The following is a 19311-nucleotide window of genomic DNA, read 5'->3' as shown; positions in this document are numbered from 1 at the left end:
GTGATTGGCACAGGACAGAGCGGAGTTTAGGGCTGTTGCACATAGGGGTCACTATGAGTCGCAAGCGACTGGACGGCACATAACAACAACCACCACAACAACAACAACTTTCCAAAAACTCGCTCTTAGTCTTATTGATGGCTTCAATGATTTTTCTATTTTCTATCTCATTGATTTCTGCTCTTGTCCTTATAATTTCTTTTCTTCTAGAGTCTGTAGGATTAGATCGTTGTTCTTTTTCTATTTGATGAGAATGTTCAGTTAGATCATTGATTTTTCTCCCCCCCCCACTTTTCTGTGTGTGTCTATTGCTATGAATTGTTCCCTGAGGAGTGCCTTAGCTCGATCCCAGAGGTTTTGGTATGCTGTATTTAATTTTCATTTGTTTCAAGGAACTTTTAAATTTCATTCTTTATTTCACTTATAACCCAGGGCTGTTCTAGCACAGAGTTATTTAGTTTCTATATGGGTGGTTTTGTAAGCTTTACCCTCCTGTGGTTAATTTCTTGTTTTAAAGCAGTTGTGGTCTGAGAAGATACTTTATATTATTTCAATGTTTTTGAATTTGTTGAGTCTTGCTTTATATAGTCAATTCTTGAGAATGGACCATGTGCACCTGAGAAGAAAGTGAATTAAGTTTTAGTTGGGTGCAGTGTCCTGAATACATCCTCAAGGTCAAGGTGGCTGATTGTATAGTTTAGATCTTCTGCATCTTTGTTGCATTTCTTTTGAATTGACCTATCCTTTGGTGATAGTGATGCTGCTGAAGTAATCTACTACTATTTTGGTGCTATTTCTTTCTTCAGTTATGTTAGTCATTGTTTTGTATATTTTGCAAATCTATCATTTGGTGCATAAATGTTGAGCAAGGTTATGTCTTCTTGATCTATTGTGCCTTTATTCAGTATGTAATGTTCTTACATATCTTTGATGGTGGTTTTCATTCTAAAATTTATTTTATCAGAGACTAGTAATGTCATTCCTGCTTTTTTGAAGTTGCCATTTGTTTGGTATGTTTTTCCCCAGCCTTTGATTTTGGGTCTTTCTTTCTTTTAATTTTTAAAATGTGTCTCTTGTAGATAACATATTGATGGGCTTTGCTTTTTAATTTATTCTGCTACTCTTTTTCTCTTTTTTGGGCACATTTTATTTATTCACATTAAGTGTGATTATTGTCCGGCCAGTTTTACCATTGCCATTTTACTGTGTTTCTTTTTCTGTTGTTTCTGGTTACTATGGCATCTCCCTGTGAAGAACTTCACTTAAAATTTCTTGTAGTTTTGATCTTGTTTTTATAAATTCCTCAAGTTTCTTCTTTACTGCAAAGGATCTAATTTCTCCTTTATTTTTGATGGAGAGCTTTGCTGGGTTTAGGATCCTTGGCTGGCAATTATTTTCTTTCAACTTTGTATATACTTTCCCATTGTCTTCTAAGTCGCCTGGTTCCCACTGAGAAATCAGAGTTTAATCGAATTGTTTCCTCTTTGTAGGTGACTTTTGTCTTATTTTTTGCTGGTTTTGGTATCCTATCCTTATCTTTTAATTTGGAGAATTTGACTATATGTCTTGATGTTTTTCTTTTGGGATCTAGTCTATTTTGTGTTCACTGTGCTCCTTGAATGTGGATTTTCCCATTCTTCAAAATACCTGTAAAGTTTTCTTCTAGTACTTTTTTCACAATTTTCTCAGTGATTTCTACATCATTCTCATGTTCTGGAATTCCAATCATGCATATATTGTTCCTTTTGATGTCATCCCACATGATTGTAACGTTCTCTTAATTTTCTTTACATCTCATCTCTTATTTTTCTTCTATTTTATTATTATTTTTGTGTGTGTGTGCTGTTAAATCAGATCTGACTGGTACAGGAGGAGATTGTCCCTCCCTCTCCACCAGAGTGTCTGGTGGATTCGAACAGCGCACCCCTGGGATTGCAGTGCAGCTTCTTGCCACTATGCCATGAGAGCTCCCTTTCTTATTTTTCTTCTAGTGTGTTTCCAGTGAGACTCTTGTCTTCAAGCTCATTGACTCTTTGTTCCATCTCTTCAGTTCTACTTTTTTGGTCCCACCAGCATGTTGAATACTTCTGCCATTTTGGTCTTAGTATTCTGGATTACATTTTCATGCTTTTCTGTTATTTCCAGTACTGTGTTGGCTGTACCCTCTCTGTCTTGTGATGATTTTTTTAAAGTTCTTATACCTCTTTATATGTACTATTAATTATTTTTTCCATCTTTTACATTTTCCTTATAGCTGTTCAAGGTGTTTCTCATCAGTCTATTTCTTCTGGATTGTTGTCTCTGGAGTATTTGGTCTCTTGTTTCTTCCATTATTTGCATCATCTTCTGTAGCTATTCAAATAACTCAACATCAACATATTTTTTCTGGTTCTACCTGGGGTATTCATGTGGTCTGCTTTTTTAGGAGAAGGGTTATTTTTTTCCCCCTGATGACTAAGGCAGATTGTTTCTTTCTTGACATTATGTATGTCTTTTCTTAGTAGATGTTAGGTTATTGTAACTATATAGTGACTCAGAATATGACAGTGTTTTGTGAATGACCTGTATATCTGTGTTCCTTTCTTTTTTTAAAATTAATTTTAATGAAAGTTTACAGAGACTTAGGGTTTCCAGTCATTTCACTGTTGCACTTTTGTCCCTCCCCCCGATTCATTCTTCTCCTTGAAAAGAAAGAAAAACTTTTTCATTGATATGCAGTCCTCCCACCCCAAGTCCACTCCACTATGCAGCCTTCACTCTGGACTTCTGTAATGACAAGAATACCCATTCATATATCTTTTTTAAACAGTTTGCTCTCTCATCTGTTTCAATGCAATATACCTCATTCTTCCCCTTCTTTTCTGTCTTCCCTCAACCCTGACATCAGTCCCATTTTACAACAGTGGCCCTATGTAATATTTGTCCTTTTGTGACTGAGATATTTTACTCAGCTTAATGTCCTCCAGGGTCATCCATTTTGCATAATATTTCATGAGTTCCTTGTTTTTCAATGCTGTATAGTAGTCCATTGTGTGTATTTAACAGAGCTTCTCTGTCCATTCGTTTGTTGATGGGCACTTGGGTTGTTTCCAGCTCTTTGTTATTGCGATCAAAGCCACAATAATCATTAGTGTGCTTGTGTGTTCCCTTCTTTGCTCAAGGCCTGGAAGGCCAAGGGCTGGACAGAAGTGTTTTTCCCAAAGTACATGAATGGCAAACCAGGAAGCCTGTTGTTCCCTTCCAGAAATGGCATCTCCACCCAGCTCTAGCTGTCCTAGTCCCTTATGCTTGAGTTTAAGGGGTCCTGCTAGACAGCAGTGTTTTCCCCAGAGTACCTGAATATAGTTCTTACTATAATCACAACCTGAATTTAAGGATCTGAACTCTACTTTTGTGATTTCTTTAGCAGCTGAACGTCAGTTACTTCATTGATTTTCTTTATTAATTCAAGTGGCATATCACTTGGCTTTACTGTATTGTTCAATTCATATTCAGTCAGGAAGTTGAAGATTTGCTGCAATGGCAATGGCTACAACAAGACTTGTTGGTCTCATCTCTCCTCAACTCTTGACTGCTGGTAGCAAAGGTGTTGATTGTGAATCCAAGCAAGATGAAGTTATTGACAATTTTAGTATTTTTCTCCATATATCATGATATTGCCTATCAGTTATTAGTGGTGAGGAATTTTGTCTTCTTGATGTTGAGATAAAATCTACATTGAAGGCTGTAGTCTTTTATTTTCTGCTGCAGGTGTTGTTGTTTTTTTTTTTCTTTTAATTTTTATTTTATATTAGTTTGCATACAAAATTCATATTCATTGTTAGTCACACCTTCCTTCATTCACATTGTATTTCATACAATCATTCTCATATATTGTGTTTTATAAAATTAACCCCCACTGAACTATGCCTAACATTACCCCACCTTTTCAGGTCCCTGTGTAGCATTTTAAGTCCTCCTCACTTTCAGCAACCAAGGTTGTGTCACCTGCATAATGCAGGTTGTTGATGAGTCTTTCTTTGTTCTGATGCCACATTCTTCTTCATAGAGTCTAGCTTCTCAAACAATTTACTCAGCATACAAATTGAATAGATATAGAGAAAGGATACAGCCCTGATGTATACCTTTCTTGATTTTAAACTATGTACTATTCCCTTGCTCTGTTAAGTTTAGGTTATCATGAGCACAATTAGGAGTTCTGGGATTCACATTTTTCTCAATGTTCACTGTAGTTTGTTGTGATCAACACAGTCAAATAAATGCCTTTGCATTGCCTCTAAAACATAAATAGACATCCTGCTGGTATTCTCTGCTTCCAGGCAAGAACCATCTGACATCAGAAATAATATTCCTAGTGCTATGCTGCTTCTAAATCTAGCTTGAACTTCTGGAAGTTCTCTGTCAGTATACCGTTCTAGCCATGTTTGGATGATTTTCAGCAATATTTGCTTGCATATGATATTAGAGATACAGTTCAATAATTTCCACATTCTGTTAGATCACCTTTCATAGGAATGGGAACAAATATAGATCTCTTTCAGTCAGGTGGCCAGAGAGCTGTCTTCCATGTTTCCTGACACAGATTGGTGAGCATGCTTAGGTCTCCATCTGTTAGTTGAAACATGCCAATTGGTATCCTATCAATTTCTGGGACCTTATTTTTTACCCATGCCTTTAGTACAGCTTGTTCTTATCATATGCTGCTTCCTGAAATATTTCAGCATCAGTAATTTCCCCCCTTTCTTTCTTTTTGTACATTGACTCTGTATAGTCAGTCCCTCTATTGTCTTTTGATGTTCCTGGATCATTCAAGATTTTTGTCATACTGTCACATCAGTATTGCAATTTATTGCCTGAATTTGTTTTTCAGTTTTTAAAGGTTGAGTAATGCTTTTTCTTTTTCAGTTCCAGTTCTCAGCACATTCCATTATAATATTTTGCTTTGTCTTCTTGAGCTGTTCTTCGAAATCTTCTCTTCAGCTTTTACTTTGTCATCTCTTCCCTTTGTCTTGACCTCTTGAACGTCTGCATTTTCAGTCTCTTCTGACATCTATTTTTGTCTTCTCTTTCTCCTCTATCTCATGTGCAAACTGTTTGCACCACCTGTATCTATATATAATTTTATACATGCACACCTAATTCTGCATTATGCTTATTTATAAGGGCTTATTAAAAGTGTTCAGATCAAGGATGCCACTTTAAAGTCTAAGGTGTGTGTGACTTGAGCCATAATATCTTCGTTTACTACAAATACAGAAGAAAGTTGGACAGTGAATAAGTAAAACCAAAGAACTGATGCCTTTGAATTGCAGTGTTGGTGAACAGTACTGAATATACCACTGATTGCCCAAAGAACAAATAAATGTCTTAGAAGTATAGCCAGAGTGCTCGTCAGAAGCAAAAATAGAGAGATTTCATGCAATCTCACATGGTTGTGCCCTGTTATCAGGAGGAACCAGTCTTTGGAAGGAGATAGTGTGATGGGAGAAATAGAACTAGGGCAGATGTGGGTTAGAGGAGGGAGAGCTCGCTTAGAGGACATCCAGGCCTCCTCTCGCCTGCCCCTGTGCTCACCTTACTCTGCCCACCCCCTAGGCCTATGAGAAGCGCTTCCCCACCTGCCCACAGATCCCAGTCTTCTTGGGCAGCGAGATTCTGAGCGAGTCCCACAGCGCTGATGGCGCAGTGCACGTGGTGGAACGCAGCTGCCGGCTGAGAGTGGAGGCCCCAAGGCTCCTACGCAAGGTGGGCGGGCCTTCAGGGAAAGCTAGGGTGCTGGGGTTCAGGAACCAGGAGTCACAGAAGGGGCTTGAGATCACTAAGCCAGAAACCTGGAGCTCTCAAGGGACCAGAGCATGCAGAGGTGATTCTGGGGTAACAGAGACGTGGGGGCTTGAGACAGGCGCTATGGATGAGAAGCCAGGAGGTGTGGTGGGAACTAGATTTAGAGGCCTAGGATGGGGGAGGAGAGATGAGGAAGGAGAGTGAATAGGGTCCAGAGTAAGGAGTACATAGGGTCTGGGATGAATATCCAGACAAGGTGGAGGGTGGGAACTGGGGTGCTGTCATAAGACTACAGCTGGTAAAGGATCAGAACCTGGAGATGGGCACCACTGAGAGCAGGTACTTGCGTGAGAGAGTTCAGGAGCTGAGTCCAGTGGTCTGGAAAGGGATATGAGGTGCCAGGGATGAGGGCTCTTGGAGGACTGGGGTATGCAAGGGCTAGGTAGCGTTGTCAGGACTAGGGTAATACGAGACAGGAGTGGTTCGGGTGGGGTCCAGGTCTGGGGGTTCTGGGCTTTCATGGAGGACGGCTGTGGAGGAGCCGCCTAGGTTGGGGCTTGGGGCCGAGTTATGATGCCAGGCACTGGAAGATGGGGGCGAGTATGGTTGGAGAGACAGCTAGGGCCCTGATCGGGGTTCAGGCGTCACCAACTGCTCTTCTCCCAGCAGATTGTGGGTGTGGAACATGCAGTCTTTGTGCAGAGAAACGTACTCAACTGGAAAGAGAGGACGCTTCTCATAGATGCACACAATGAGACCTTTGCTAGCCGCATGGTGGTCCTGGAGCACTGCAGCTACAAGGTGAGCTCCATCATTAACCTCACACCTCGCGCTGCCCCATGGGATGCTGCACCCAGGGACTTAGCAGGCCAGATGACAGCAGACACTTCTGTAGTGTGATGCTTTCACAGGTCCCATGAGACAAATACCTGGTAGGAATAGAGGGCAGGAGCACAGCAGAGGTGTTCAGGATGGACATGTGCATAGAATGTGTGTCAGAGATGGCTGAAAGGTTACCACAGATAAATATATTTACTGGATCACCAAGCTTTTCTTTCTAGACCTTCTTAGCCTGCAAAGTCCACTGCTGAGCCCTGTTGGTACTTGAAAGTTGATGGCATAGCTTCCAGCATCACAGCCACCCACAAAGCACACCTCAGGGCAAACTTGACCACCATCTAACTGATTTTAATTCATGGTCTACAGAGCTGTTAGAACCATTCCTAAACCTCACACCTCAGCTTTCCAGGCTGTATGTCTTACAGAAGGACATTACCAGGTCTTTCTTCTCACAGAGATGCTGCTGGGGATTTGAACTTACCATCTTCGAGTATACAGTGCTATTCAGTACCGATTAGACCACCAATATGCACACTCTCTCTCTCCCCCTCCATTCCTTCCTTCTTTCCCCTTCCACTCTCTCTCTTTGTATGTGTGTATATACAAACTCTGCTGTGCTTAAGCCCACTATTACAGCTACTGAGTCTCCCTCACATGACCAATGACAACTTTGTACAAAAGTGCCTATTATTAATCTGGCCTGCTAACTTCGTGTGGAGATATGCTGGTGTAGTCTGTAGAGAATTGCATTGCTAACCCAAAAGAGGTGCCTCTAGCTGCTCTGTGGGATTAAGATAGACATTCTCCTTCTGTGCTATTTACAGCCTCTGAAAACCCTCTGGAGGGTCAGTTATGGGCTGGTTCAGAATTGATGCCAGTGAATGAGTATGTACATGGTTGTTAATGCTAGGTCATCAAGCCAATTCCAACTCAAATACAGAACAAAATACTGGTCCAACTTGCTCTATCCTTGCAATTTCTGCTGTGTCTGAGTTCATTGTTGTAGTCACTGTGTCAGTCCATCTTGTTGAGTCTTTCTGTTTTCTTCTTTCTTGCTGATTTTCCACTTTTCCAAACATGAAAATACATCTCCTGATCACATGCTCAGAGTTTATACAAAGTAGTTGAACCATCCTTGCCTCTGGTGGCATACTGTGTATCATGTATAAATACTGCTGACCACATGTGCCTGATGATTCAAATCCACCAACTCTTAGCAGAAGGATGATGAATACACTCTTCCTTGAAAGATTTACAGCCTTGGATACCCAATGGAGAGTTGCTTTGAATTGGAACTGACTCAATTTGTATCCATACGTACACACACAGTGGCTACACAATGGGATGCAGCACTGCAGAGCATGCAAAGAGGGCACAGGGCCCAAGGGGTTTCCTTCTTTTGTACTTAGGCTGCGATGAGTCAGAATAACTTGATGGCACCCAAGAACAACAGAAGCAATGTTCCCCCTTTAAGTCATTTTGAGTTGCACAAATGGTTAATATGTTTGGCTATTAACAAAGAGTTTAGTGGCTTGAATCTGCTCAGAGATAGAAGAAAGACCTAGCAGTCTACTTGAGAACAACCACCATTGACAGCCCCACACGTAGTGTTCTGCATTACCACATAAGGCTGCTAAGTCATAATTAGCTTGGCATCCAGTGGTTTCTCATTTACACATGTGCAATCACATACACACCAGCTCCAGGGCCACAGAACCAGAGTAAACATCTTCCCCAGCCCCTGGTGAGTCATCTCTTGTTCCCTGATAATTGAGATTGTGGGTGGGGTCCCTGGTCCTCCTCTCTGGGTGCTCTCCACAGTGTGCCCTGGCTTTTCTCAGACCATCAGGAGAGCCCTAGAGGAGGGCTCAGCCTTCTTAGGCTCTGTTACCACCGTGTCTCTGGGTTTCAGGTCCATCCTGAGAATGAAGACTGGACATACTTCGAGCAGTCTGCCTCTTTGGACATCCAGTCATTCTTCGGCTTTGAAAATGCCTTGGAGAAGATCGCTATGAAGCAGTACACAACAAACATCAAGCAGGTGAGGGCTGGACCTCAGAGCCTCCCGTCCTGGGTTCAGATCCCACACTGCTTTCCTGGATCTTAGTCCCCTCATCTGTAAAATGAGAGAACTGAGGCCCAGGAAAGCAGTGACCACATCGTACAAGAGAATGAATTATAGAATTTTAATAGAATTATCCATATCCATAGCAAATGACACCTTATCACTGCCCCAAAGCCCCTTGGTGTTGAGGGCTTGTGAAATGACCTGTTTGGACAGAGGAGGGACATTCTGCCAGGCTGGTTTTGGATTTCCATTCCTAGTTAAAATAATGGCTACTTACTTTAAAGAGCTCAGATACATCAGTGCTGAGCAGAGAGACCTTTGCTTGTAATGAAACAGGTGAACTTGATGCCAATGATACATTTCATCTAACATGGGATAACTCTGATGAGATGTTTTACACTCTTTTCATGTTGTATCAGTGTCTTGTGGCTACTGTAACAAACTTATAGAAATTCATGCTCTCGCTAGTTCTAGAGTCTACAGGTCTGAAATTGAGGTGTCACCAGGGTCATGCTCCTTCCAATGACTCCAGGGAAAGATACATCTTTGTCTTTTCTGGTGGTTCCAGGCATTCCTTTACTTGTGGTGGCAATCTCTGCCAGTGTCTTCACATGGATTTCTTCCTCTGAGTCTCTTCTCTTTTTATAAGAACATCAGTCATATTGGATTAAGCACCTTAATGGCTTATCTTAGCATGATTCTATTTACAAAGATACTATTCCCAAATAAGGCCACACTCAGAGGCAGTAAAAATTGTTGTTGTTGTTGTTGATTGTCATTGAGTCAAGAATAACTCATTGCGACCCTGTGAACAAAAGACCTGAAACATTTCTATAACTGTTGTTTCTCAAAGTTCATAGAGTTTCCAGAGGCATGTTGTTTTGGGGCATATGTTTCAACCTACTTACTACAGGCAAAAAGTGAGAAGGACTTGAAGCACTTGTTGCAGAAGATAAAAAAATAAAGCTTTCATACTTACAAAAAAAAATAAAGCTTTCAGTATGAATTTCATCTCAATGTCAAGAAAACAAAGATTCTTACCACTGGATCATCATGATAGAAGGAGTAAAGATTGACTTGTCAACAAATTCATCTTACTTGGATCTATAATTAACACCCTTAGTACCAGCAGTCAGTAAATAGGAGATGTATTGCACTGGGAAAGTCTGCACTTAGGGACCTCTCCAAATTATTAAGGAATAATGATCTCAGTTTGAGGACTGAGGTGCATCTGATTCTGGCAATAGTCTTTCTGATCACTTGCTATGACTAAGAGAGCTGGACCATAAATAAGGATGACAGAAGAAATGATGCTGTAGTGTTGGAGAAGAGCACTGAACATCATATGGAGTGTCAGAAGAGCAAATATGCCTTAGAGAAGGTGCACCCTGAGTGCTCTTTGGAGGCAAAGATGATGAGGGTTTACCTCACATACTTCGGACATGTTGCTTGGAAAGGTGGAGAGTTGGTGAAGGAGGGGAAGATCCTCAACCAGCTGGATTGACACAGGGACTGCCACAATGAGCTATAGTGTGTCTGTAAATGTGAGAGTGGCACAGGATAGGATGGGATTCAGATCTATTGTTCATAGGTTTGTTATGGGTTGAACTCAACTTAGTGGCTCCTAACACCAACAACAGGTATATCTCAGAGACATAGTGGGTTTAAGAATCGAGTTAATGCATATTTTAACTCCATACAAAAGTTATGTTGCCACTAGACTGTAGTCTTTAAAAGTGTGCAATACTATCGTGGAAAAAAAAATCTTGTGAGAATGACCACAATGGGACACAGAGATGCAAAGTGAGTACATGCTATTGGAAGAATGAGGCTAATAGACTTTCTTGTAGCAGGATGGACACAAACCTTCAATTTGTAAAGAACTTGCAATATTTGTAAAGTGCAATAAAACAAGATGTGCCTGTATATAGATATAAATACGGATGATAGAGATTTAGATAGATATATTCTTTTCTTTTTCCTTTTGACTGTGATTTGAGTGAAAGTTTACAAAGCAAATTGGTTTTCTTTTTCCTACCTTTTCATTGTGATTTTAATAGAAAATTTTGATTTTCATTCATTCATGTTGCACATTATCCTCCTCCTCCTCCCTTTCTCTTCTCCAGTTGACTTTTTTTTTTAAAATACATTTTTCCCTCCCCACCCTCGCCTCTCCCCGTCATCTTTGCAATATATCTCTTTTTCTGGACCATTGTTTACATATAATGCCTAATCATATGTTCCTTTTAATTACTTTCCCCCCTCATCTGTTCCAATACAGTGTTCACTATCTATTCACTCTTTTCCTATTCTTCTCCCAAACCCTCATGTCAGTCCTGCTTCATAATAATGTTATACAGTATATGTCCTTTTGAGACTGAGACATTTCCCTTAGCATATGTTGTCTAGAGTCATCCATATTGTGTGGTGTTTTATGAGGTCACAATTTTCCAGTGCTGGATAGTATTCCATTGTGTGAATATACCATAGTTTTTCTGACAATTTGTTTGTTGATGGGCATTTGCATTGTTTCCATCTCTTTGCTGTTGTGACTAACATAACAAAAACCTGAATGTCCACACATCTGTTTGGGTGGCAGTTCTGGTTTCTTTAGGGTATATTCTCAGCAGTGAAATTGCTGCCTCAAATGGTATTTCTATTTCCAAGTTTTTGAGAAAGCGCCAAACCACCTTGCATAGTGGTTGAATGATTTTTTTTGTTGTTGTTGTTGCTATTGAACTGTTTTACCCTCCCACTAGCAGTGAATAAGGGTTCCATCTCTTCAGAACCTCAACAGTATTTGTTGTTTTTTTGCTCTGTTAAACTTTGCTATTGTTGCTGGTGTGAGAAGTATCTCATAGTGTTTTGATATGCATCTCTCTGATAGCTAGGGATTTTGAACATTTCTTCATGTATTTGTTTGCTATCTGAATGTCTTCTTTGGTGAAGTGTCTATTCATATCCTGTGCCCATTTTGCGATTGGATTGTTTACCTTTTTTTGTTGAGGTGTTGGAATATTCTATAGATTTTAGATATGATCCCTTATCATATATGTCATTACCAAATATTTATTTCCTAGTCTGTGGCTTTCTTTTTTTCCCTATTGGAGAAGTTTTTCTGATATGCATAAAGATTCGGTTTTTAGAAGGTCTCATTCATCTATTTTGCTCTCTCCTGGTTGTAGGTTTTTCTTGATGCTTGGAAGACTGTTCACACTGTGGACTAAGGTTTCTGGAGTTCTTCCAAGATTTTCTCTGATGAAATTTATAGATTTTGACTTAAATCCTAGGTCCTTGATTTACCTTGAGTTGGTTTTTGTGTACTATGTGAGGTGTGAGTCTTGCTTGAATTTTTGACAGATGATTTTCAATTTTGCCAGCACCATTTGTTAAAAAGGCTATTGTTTCCACGTTTGACTGATTTCATCTCCTTGTCAAAAATCAATTAACCTTAGGTAGATGAGCTGATTTCTGGGTTCTCAGTTCTATTCTGTTGATCTATTTGTCTGTCACTGTACCAGTGCCATGCTGTCTTAACCACCACAGCTGTGTAATAGGAGTTGAAATCAAGGAGTGTGATGCTTTCTACCTATTTCTCTTTTTAGGAGTGCTTTACTTATTTGGGGCCGTTTTCCAGTCCAGATAAAATTGGAAATTGCCTTTTCCATCTCATTGAAAAATGGAATTGGTATTGGAATTACATTGAACTTGTAGATTGCCTTTGGTAGAATTGCCCCTTTAATGATATTGAGTCTTCTGATCCATGAGCATGGTATATTTTTCCATTTCTCCAGGTCTCTTTTTGTTTCATGTAATAATGTTATGTAATTTTCTTTGTATAGATCTTTTGTGTCTCTAGTTAAATTTGCTCCCAAAATATTTAATCTTGTGTTGGGTATTGTTTTTCTTAGCTCCTTTTCTGTATCCTTTCCTTTCCTTGTCACTGTAAAAAATGCATCTGAGTTTTGTATGTTGATCTTGTATTCTGCTACTTTGCTGAATTGGTGGACTATGTCTAGTAGTATTCTTACAGAGTCTTTAGGGTTTCCTAAGTATACTATCATATCATCTGCATATAGAGATAGCTTTACCTTCTCTTTGTAAATTTGGATGCCTCTTATTTCCTTCTCTTGTTTTAATCCTTTCACTAAGATTTCAAATTACAATATTGAATAGGAGAGGTGATAATGAGCATCCTTGCCTAGTTCCTGTTCTCCAAGGGAATGCCTTTACTCTTTCTCCAAAGAGAATGATGTTGACTCTTGGTTTTGGATATATACTTTCCACTATATTGAGGAAATTATCCTCTATTCCTATTTTGTTGAGTCTTTTAATTAGGAAAGGGTGTTAGATTTTGTCAAAGATCTTTTCTGCATAAATTTACAGGATCATGTGGTTCTTGTTCTTTGCTTTGTTAATGTGATGAGTTACACTGATTGTTTTCCGTATGTTGAACCATCCTTGCATACCTATTATGAATCCTACCTGGTAATAGTGATTTTTTTAATGTACTGTTGGATTCTATTGGCCAAGATTTTATTGAAGATTTTTGCATCTTCATGACAGCTATTGATCTATAGTTTTCTATTTTGGTTGTGTCTTTTTACATAAATTTGGTATCGTGGACATTTTTTTCAGAGACTGAGTCTGGGAGAATTCCATTTTTTTCTATTTTCTGAAATACTTTATGTAGAATTGGTAGCAGTTCTTCTCTGAACGTTTTATAAAGTTTATTAGTAAAACTATCTGGTCCATGGCTTTTTGTTGTTGTTGTGATAAGTTGTTTTATTACCTGTTCAATTTTTTCTTTTGTGATGGGTCTGTTCAGGTATTCTCCTTCAGTTTGTGTCAATTTGAGTAGATAGTGAGTTTCTAAGTATTTGTCCATTTCATCTAAGTTTTCATATTTGTTTGGATATAATTTTTCACATTCAAAAAAAAAGGTGACCTGACAGAGTGTGGAAATTATCAAATAATATCACTAATATCACACGCAAGTAAAATCTTGCTGAAGATTATCCAGAAACTACTGGAACAGTACATTGACTACCTGAACTATCAGAAATACAAGCTTGGTTTAGAAGAGGTCATGGCACTAGAGACATTATAGCCAATGTCTGATGGAACTTGGTAGAAAGCAAAGAGTACCAGAGAAATATCTGTGTTTCATTGACTATGCAAAGGCATTTAACTGTGTGGATCACAACAAATTGTTGCTAACCTTGAGGAAAATGGGAATCCCAGAACACTTAATTGTGCTTATGTGAAACCTATACTTGGATCAGGAAGCAGTCCTCAGAACAAAGCAAGGTAACACTGTATGATTCAAAACCAGGAAAGGAATGCATCAGGCATGTGTCTTGTCTCCATACCTTTTCAATCTATATGCAGAACAGATCATTTGGCAAGCTGGGCTTTATGCGGAGGAATGTGGCAGCAGGATTGGAGGAAGACTCATCAACAACCTATGTTATGTTGATGACACAACCTTGCTTGCTGAAACTGAGGAGAACCTGAACCACTTGCTGCAAAAGGTCAAGGGGACTGTAGTCTTCAATATGGATTGAACCTGAACAGAAAGAAAACAAAGATGCTCACCACTAGGCCAAATGGCAGCACTGTGATAGATGGAGAAGAGATTGAGGTTGCTAACAGTTACAGCTTGCTTAGCTCCACAATCCACACTATTGGCACCAGCAGTCAGGAAATTAAAAGGTAAATTGCATTGGGAAAATCTATGCTGTCGGATTTTAGTACTCTGGAGAATACTGAAGCAATAATGCCAGTCTAGAGACTAAGGTATGCCTAATCCAGGCTATAGTCTTTGCAATTACTTGTATGTATCAGAGAGCTGGACAGTGACTAAGGATGACAGAATAAGAAGAATCAATACCTTCAATTTGTGGTGCAGAAGAGTCTTGAACCACCAAGAAAACAAACAGATCTGTCTTGGAGAGGGTGAAACCAAGTTTCTCCTTGGAGGCTAGGATTTTGAAGCTCCTTCTTACATACTCTGGGCATGTGGCCAGGAGAGACTTGGAGAAAACATTACACTCGGAAGGGTGGAGGCATGATGCGGGAGAGGAAGACCCTAGATGAGATAGATTGATACAGTAACTGGGGCAATGGGGGTTGGTATGTTGGAATCATAGAGAATGGCTCAGGAGAGAGTAGGCTTCAGAGTCGCAGGCAACTCAATAGCACAAAACAATAAGAACAACAAAAACAAGCAACATAGTTTCCCCCATAATATTCCATTGTTAACTTTTTAATTTCACTTGGTTCTTTTGTGATACTGCCCCTTTCACTGTTATCTGGGTTATTTGCATCTTTTTCCTTTGTTAGTTTTACAAGTGGTTTGTAGATTTTATCGATCTTTTCAAAGAACCAACTTCGGTCTTGTTGATTGTTTCAGTTGTTTTCTATTTCATTTGTTTCTGCCCTAATTTTTTTTATTATACCAGTTTATTTACAAAATTCAGATATATTGTTTTCCAGAACAGATTGTTGCAATTTACCTCACCCCTGACCCATAAAATTGTACAACCCTATGATTAATCTTCCCTCCTCCTGCTCATCCTCATCCCTCTGCTTCCCCCTCACCCCTGCCCCCTTGGATCCTTATACTTATTCTACAATAATAATTTTTTAAAATATTTGTCCTTGTGTGACTGAGTTAGTTCACTCAGCTTACTGCTCTCCAGTTCCTTCCAAGTTAGGTAATAATTTACAAAATCATTGCTCCTGTGTGCCACATAGTATTCCATTGTGTGAATGTGCCATAATTTCTCAATCCACTCATTTGTGGTTAGACATCTGGGCTGTTTCCATGTTCTTGCAATAGCAAATAATGCTGCTAGGAACACTGTGTGTAAGTCTCCTTTTGTGCCTCAGTTCTTATTTTTTCAGGATGTATTCCAAGTAGTGAAATAGCTGGGTCATATGGCATTTCTATGTTCAGCTTTTTGAGAAAGTGCCAGACTGCCTTCCAGAATGGTTGTACCATTTTATAATCCCACAAGAATGTGTAAGAGTTCCAGTCTCACCACATCCTCTCCAACATTTATTACTTGATGCCTTGTTAAACTTTGCCACTGTTACTGGAGTGAGATGGTAACTGCCCTAATTTTTATAAGTTCATTTCTTTTAGAGGTTGATGGGTTTTCTTGCTGTTCTTTTTCAACTTGTTGGAGATGTTAGGTTAAAGAATCAATTATAATTTTTCTTCCCTTTTAGTGTATTTGCATATTGATATAAATTGACCTAATGAGCTTCTAGTTATTTCAGTTGTTTATAGTGCCCAGACTTAAAATCTGATACCAAGATTTAAATATTTGTGCAAAGTTAGTCGCATTCTCAGTACAGTCTGACATTACCAAATTCCTGGTCCTTATTTTGTGACAGAAGATGGACATGTTGATAACAAAGATAGTGGCCAGTAAACAGTAATGAGAAAAAAGTATTATTACAGTAAAAGCATCACTTAATCCAAATTGTAATTTCTTTCATGCTCATTCTGTGGGCCTCTTCCCTATTTTCTGATCCTTAATGTTCCTTTGTTTGCTCACGTGATGTTTGTCTCCTATTGTGTGTGTGTGTGTGCGTGCGCATATTTGTATATTTTGCTAGGGATTCTGTTATGATTAGGCTTATTTTATCATAATCCACACCTGTGGAAGCAGCAGTCAAGAAAGAAAACATTTTGGGGGGGGAGGGCTGGGTGGGGAGAGAAGTGCAGCAATGAATGAATGGAAATCCAAAATTTCTGTAAATGCTCATTAAAATTATTTTTTTTAAAAAAGAAAGAAAACATTTATTGCTCGCTGCCCTGTTAAACTTTTGTCACTTTTGGGTGAGATGGTAACTCAATGTGGTTTTGATTTGCATTTATCTTTTTGCCAGTGATTTTGAACATTTCTTCATGTATCTGCTGGCCATCCAAATGTCTGAAAAGTCTTTGCATGTCTTTTGCCCATTTTGTAACTGGGTGTTTTTTTTGTAGAGGCCCTGACGGATTCTGTAAACTTTTGTTATAAGACCCTTGTCTGAGATAGCATTGCCAAGTGTTTTTTCTTTTTTTCTCCAGTCAGTAAGTTTTCTTTTCACCCTATTTCAAAAACTTTTTGATGCACACAGTATTTTAATCTTTATAAAGTCCCATTCATTAACTTTATCCTCCCCTGGTTGTGCATTTCTATATTTGCCAGCCTATTAATACCAGTTGGAAGTGGGAGTGGCATCCACTTCCTAAACAACATGCCTCTGGAAACTCTATGAACTTTGAGAAATGATGATAGTTATAGAAAGGTTTCAGGTCTTTTGTTCATAGGGTTGCTATGATTTGTGCTCAACTCAGCAGCAATCAACAACAACAGCAAGTGCTGCTTTAACTGGTTTTCAGAGGCTTTGGTAAGTTGTGCTTTCATTGTCATTTGTTTCAAGAAACTTTTTTTATTTCTTCTTTTAACCACTCATGTTCAGGCATGGTGTGTTCAGCTTCTAAATGTATGGGGATTTCCCTCCCCCCTCCTTTATACTCTTGTTATCGAGTTCTAATTTTGTAGCATTGTGGTCCAAGAAAATGCTTTGTATTATTACTATGTTTTTAAATTTACTAATGCTTGCTTTGTGACCTAAAATATGATGTTCCATGCATGTTGGAGAGGAATGTATACCCAGCTTTTTTGTAGTGCATTAGTCTGTATATATCTATGAGATCAAGTTGGTTGATTGTGTAGTTTAGTTTTTCAGCATCTTTGTTGAGTTTCTTTTTGGTAGTTATCTGTTCTTGAGAGTGGTATTGAAGTCTCCAACTACTACTGTGATGTTGTCTGTTTAATTTTTCAGTTCATTAATGTGTGCTTTTAAAAATTTATTTTATATTGATTTACTTAAAAAGTTTGTATACATTGTTTTTCACACCAGATATTTCCCTTTTCTTTTAACCACCCATCCTTCCACCCATCAAATTGTGTGACCCTATGATTGTGCCCCCCACATCCTCTTACTTGTTTTATAGTAATGGTCTTATATAGTACTTGTCTTTATGAGACTGAGTTATTTGACTTAGCATAATGCTCTCCAGTCCCTTCCATGTTAGGTAGTAATTTACAAAATCATTGCTTTTGTGTGCTGCATAGTATTCCATTGTGTGACTGTACCATACTTTTTCAATCCATTGCATTGTGGTTCAGCATTTAGACTGTTTCCATGTTCTTGTTATGGTGAATAATGCTGCTGTGAACACTGATGTGCAAGTCTCTGTGCCTCATTTCCCATTTTCTCAGAGTATATTCCAAGCAGTGGAGTAGCTGGGTCATGTGGAATCTCTGTACTCAGCTTTTTGAGGCAATACCAAACTGCCTTTCAGAGTGGTTGTACTATTTTACAATTCCACCAACAATGTATAAGAGTTCCTATCTTGCCATGTTTTCTCCAACATTTATTGCTTGCTGCTGCTAAACTTCACCACTGCAATTGGGGTAAGATGGTATTTCACTGTGGTTTTGATCTGCATCTCTCTTATTGCTAGTGATCTGGAGCATTTATTCATGTGTCTGTGGCCTTCTGAATGTCCTTCTCTGTGAAAAGTCTTTCCATGTCTTTTGCTCATTTTGTAACTGGATTATCAATCTTTTTCTTGTAGGGACCCAGGAGTATTCTGTAAACTTTCATAATGAGCCCCTTGTCTGAGATGATATTGCCAAATGTGTTCCCAGTCAGTAGGTTTTCTTTTCACCCTGTTGGAAAAAAGATTTTGATTAGCACATTTTGAAGCTCTAGTATTTGGTCCATAGATATTTATTGTGGCAATGTCCTTCTGTTCTATTGACCCTTTATGCATTATATAGTGACCTTATTTTTTGTGATAGTTTTCACAGTGAAGTCTATTTTATCAGAGATTAGTATTGCTACTCTTGGTTTGCTTTTTTTTTTTCCTGGTTGCCATTTTCTTGGTATATTTTCCTTCTTCCCCCTTTATTTTTTAGTCTATCTTTATCTTCAATTTTCAGGTGTGTCTATTTTAGACAGCATATTGAAACGTTTTGTTTTTTTATCCATTCTGCTGCTCTTCTTTTCAGTGGTGCATTTAAATAATTCACATTCAGTGTAATTAGTGGGAGGGAAGGTTTTGTTGCTGCTATTTTGCAAGTTCTTTTTGGTGTTGTTGCTGATTGCTTTGGTCCCTCCTGCTTTCTGTGGCATTTCTGTAAGAAGTATTTTCTGCACCAACAGTCTTGTTTTCACAAACTCCCTCACTTTCTGCTTTTCTGAGAATATCTTGATTTCTCTGTCACTTATGATGGATAGTTTTGGTGGGTACAGTATTCTTGGTTAACAGTTGTATTCTTTCTGTGTTTTATACATGTCATTCCACTTATTTGCATGATTTCTGCTGAGAAACTGACAATCTTATTTGTTCTCCCTTATAGGTTATAGGTTACTCTTTGTTTTCACTCTGTCCAGGACCTTCTGCTGTGATTCTTTTTAGAGTAGTTAGGAAAGTGGTAGCTGGATACTACATGGTCCTTCTGGTCTTTTGGGCATGGAGATTGAGCTCCGTTGTGGTCCCTTGGTCCTCACTTCTTTTTTTTTTAAATTTATTTTTTAATTCTTTT

The 19311-nt window shown here is 38.9% G+C and overlaps 1 protein-coding gene across 1 annotated transcript in view; it reads left to right on the top strand.

Moving 5' to 3' along the window:
- Positions 1–19311, top strand: part of SEC14L5 (SEC14-like 5 (S. cerevisiae)) — a 110618-nt gene that overhangs the window by 54065 nt on the left and 37242 nt on the right. Inside the window, 3 exon segments of the mRNA XM_006897412.1 lie at positions 5596–5745; positions 6454–6585; positions 8537–8665. Of these exon segments, the coding sequence (XP_006897474.1) occupies positions 5596–5745; positions 6454–6585; positions 8537–8665 (411 nt within the window).

This window comes from Elephantulus edwardii, unplaced genomic scaffold (assembly GCF_000299155.1).
Source record: "Elephantulus edwardii isolate Elephantulus edwardi_28Jun2011 unplaced genomic scaffold, EleEdw1.0 scaffold00209, whole genome shotgun sequence".
Classification (NCBI taxonomy): domain Eukaryota; kingdom Metazoa; phylum Chordata; class Mammalia; order Macroscelidea; family Macroscelididae; genus Elephantulus; species Elephantulus edwardii.
This window is presented reverse-complemented; position numbering and strand designations above follow the sequence as displayed.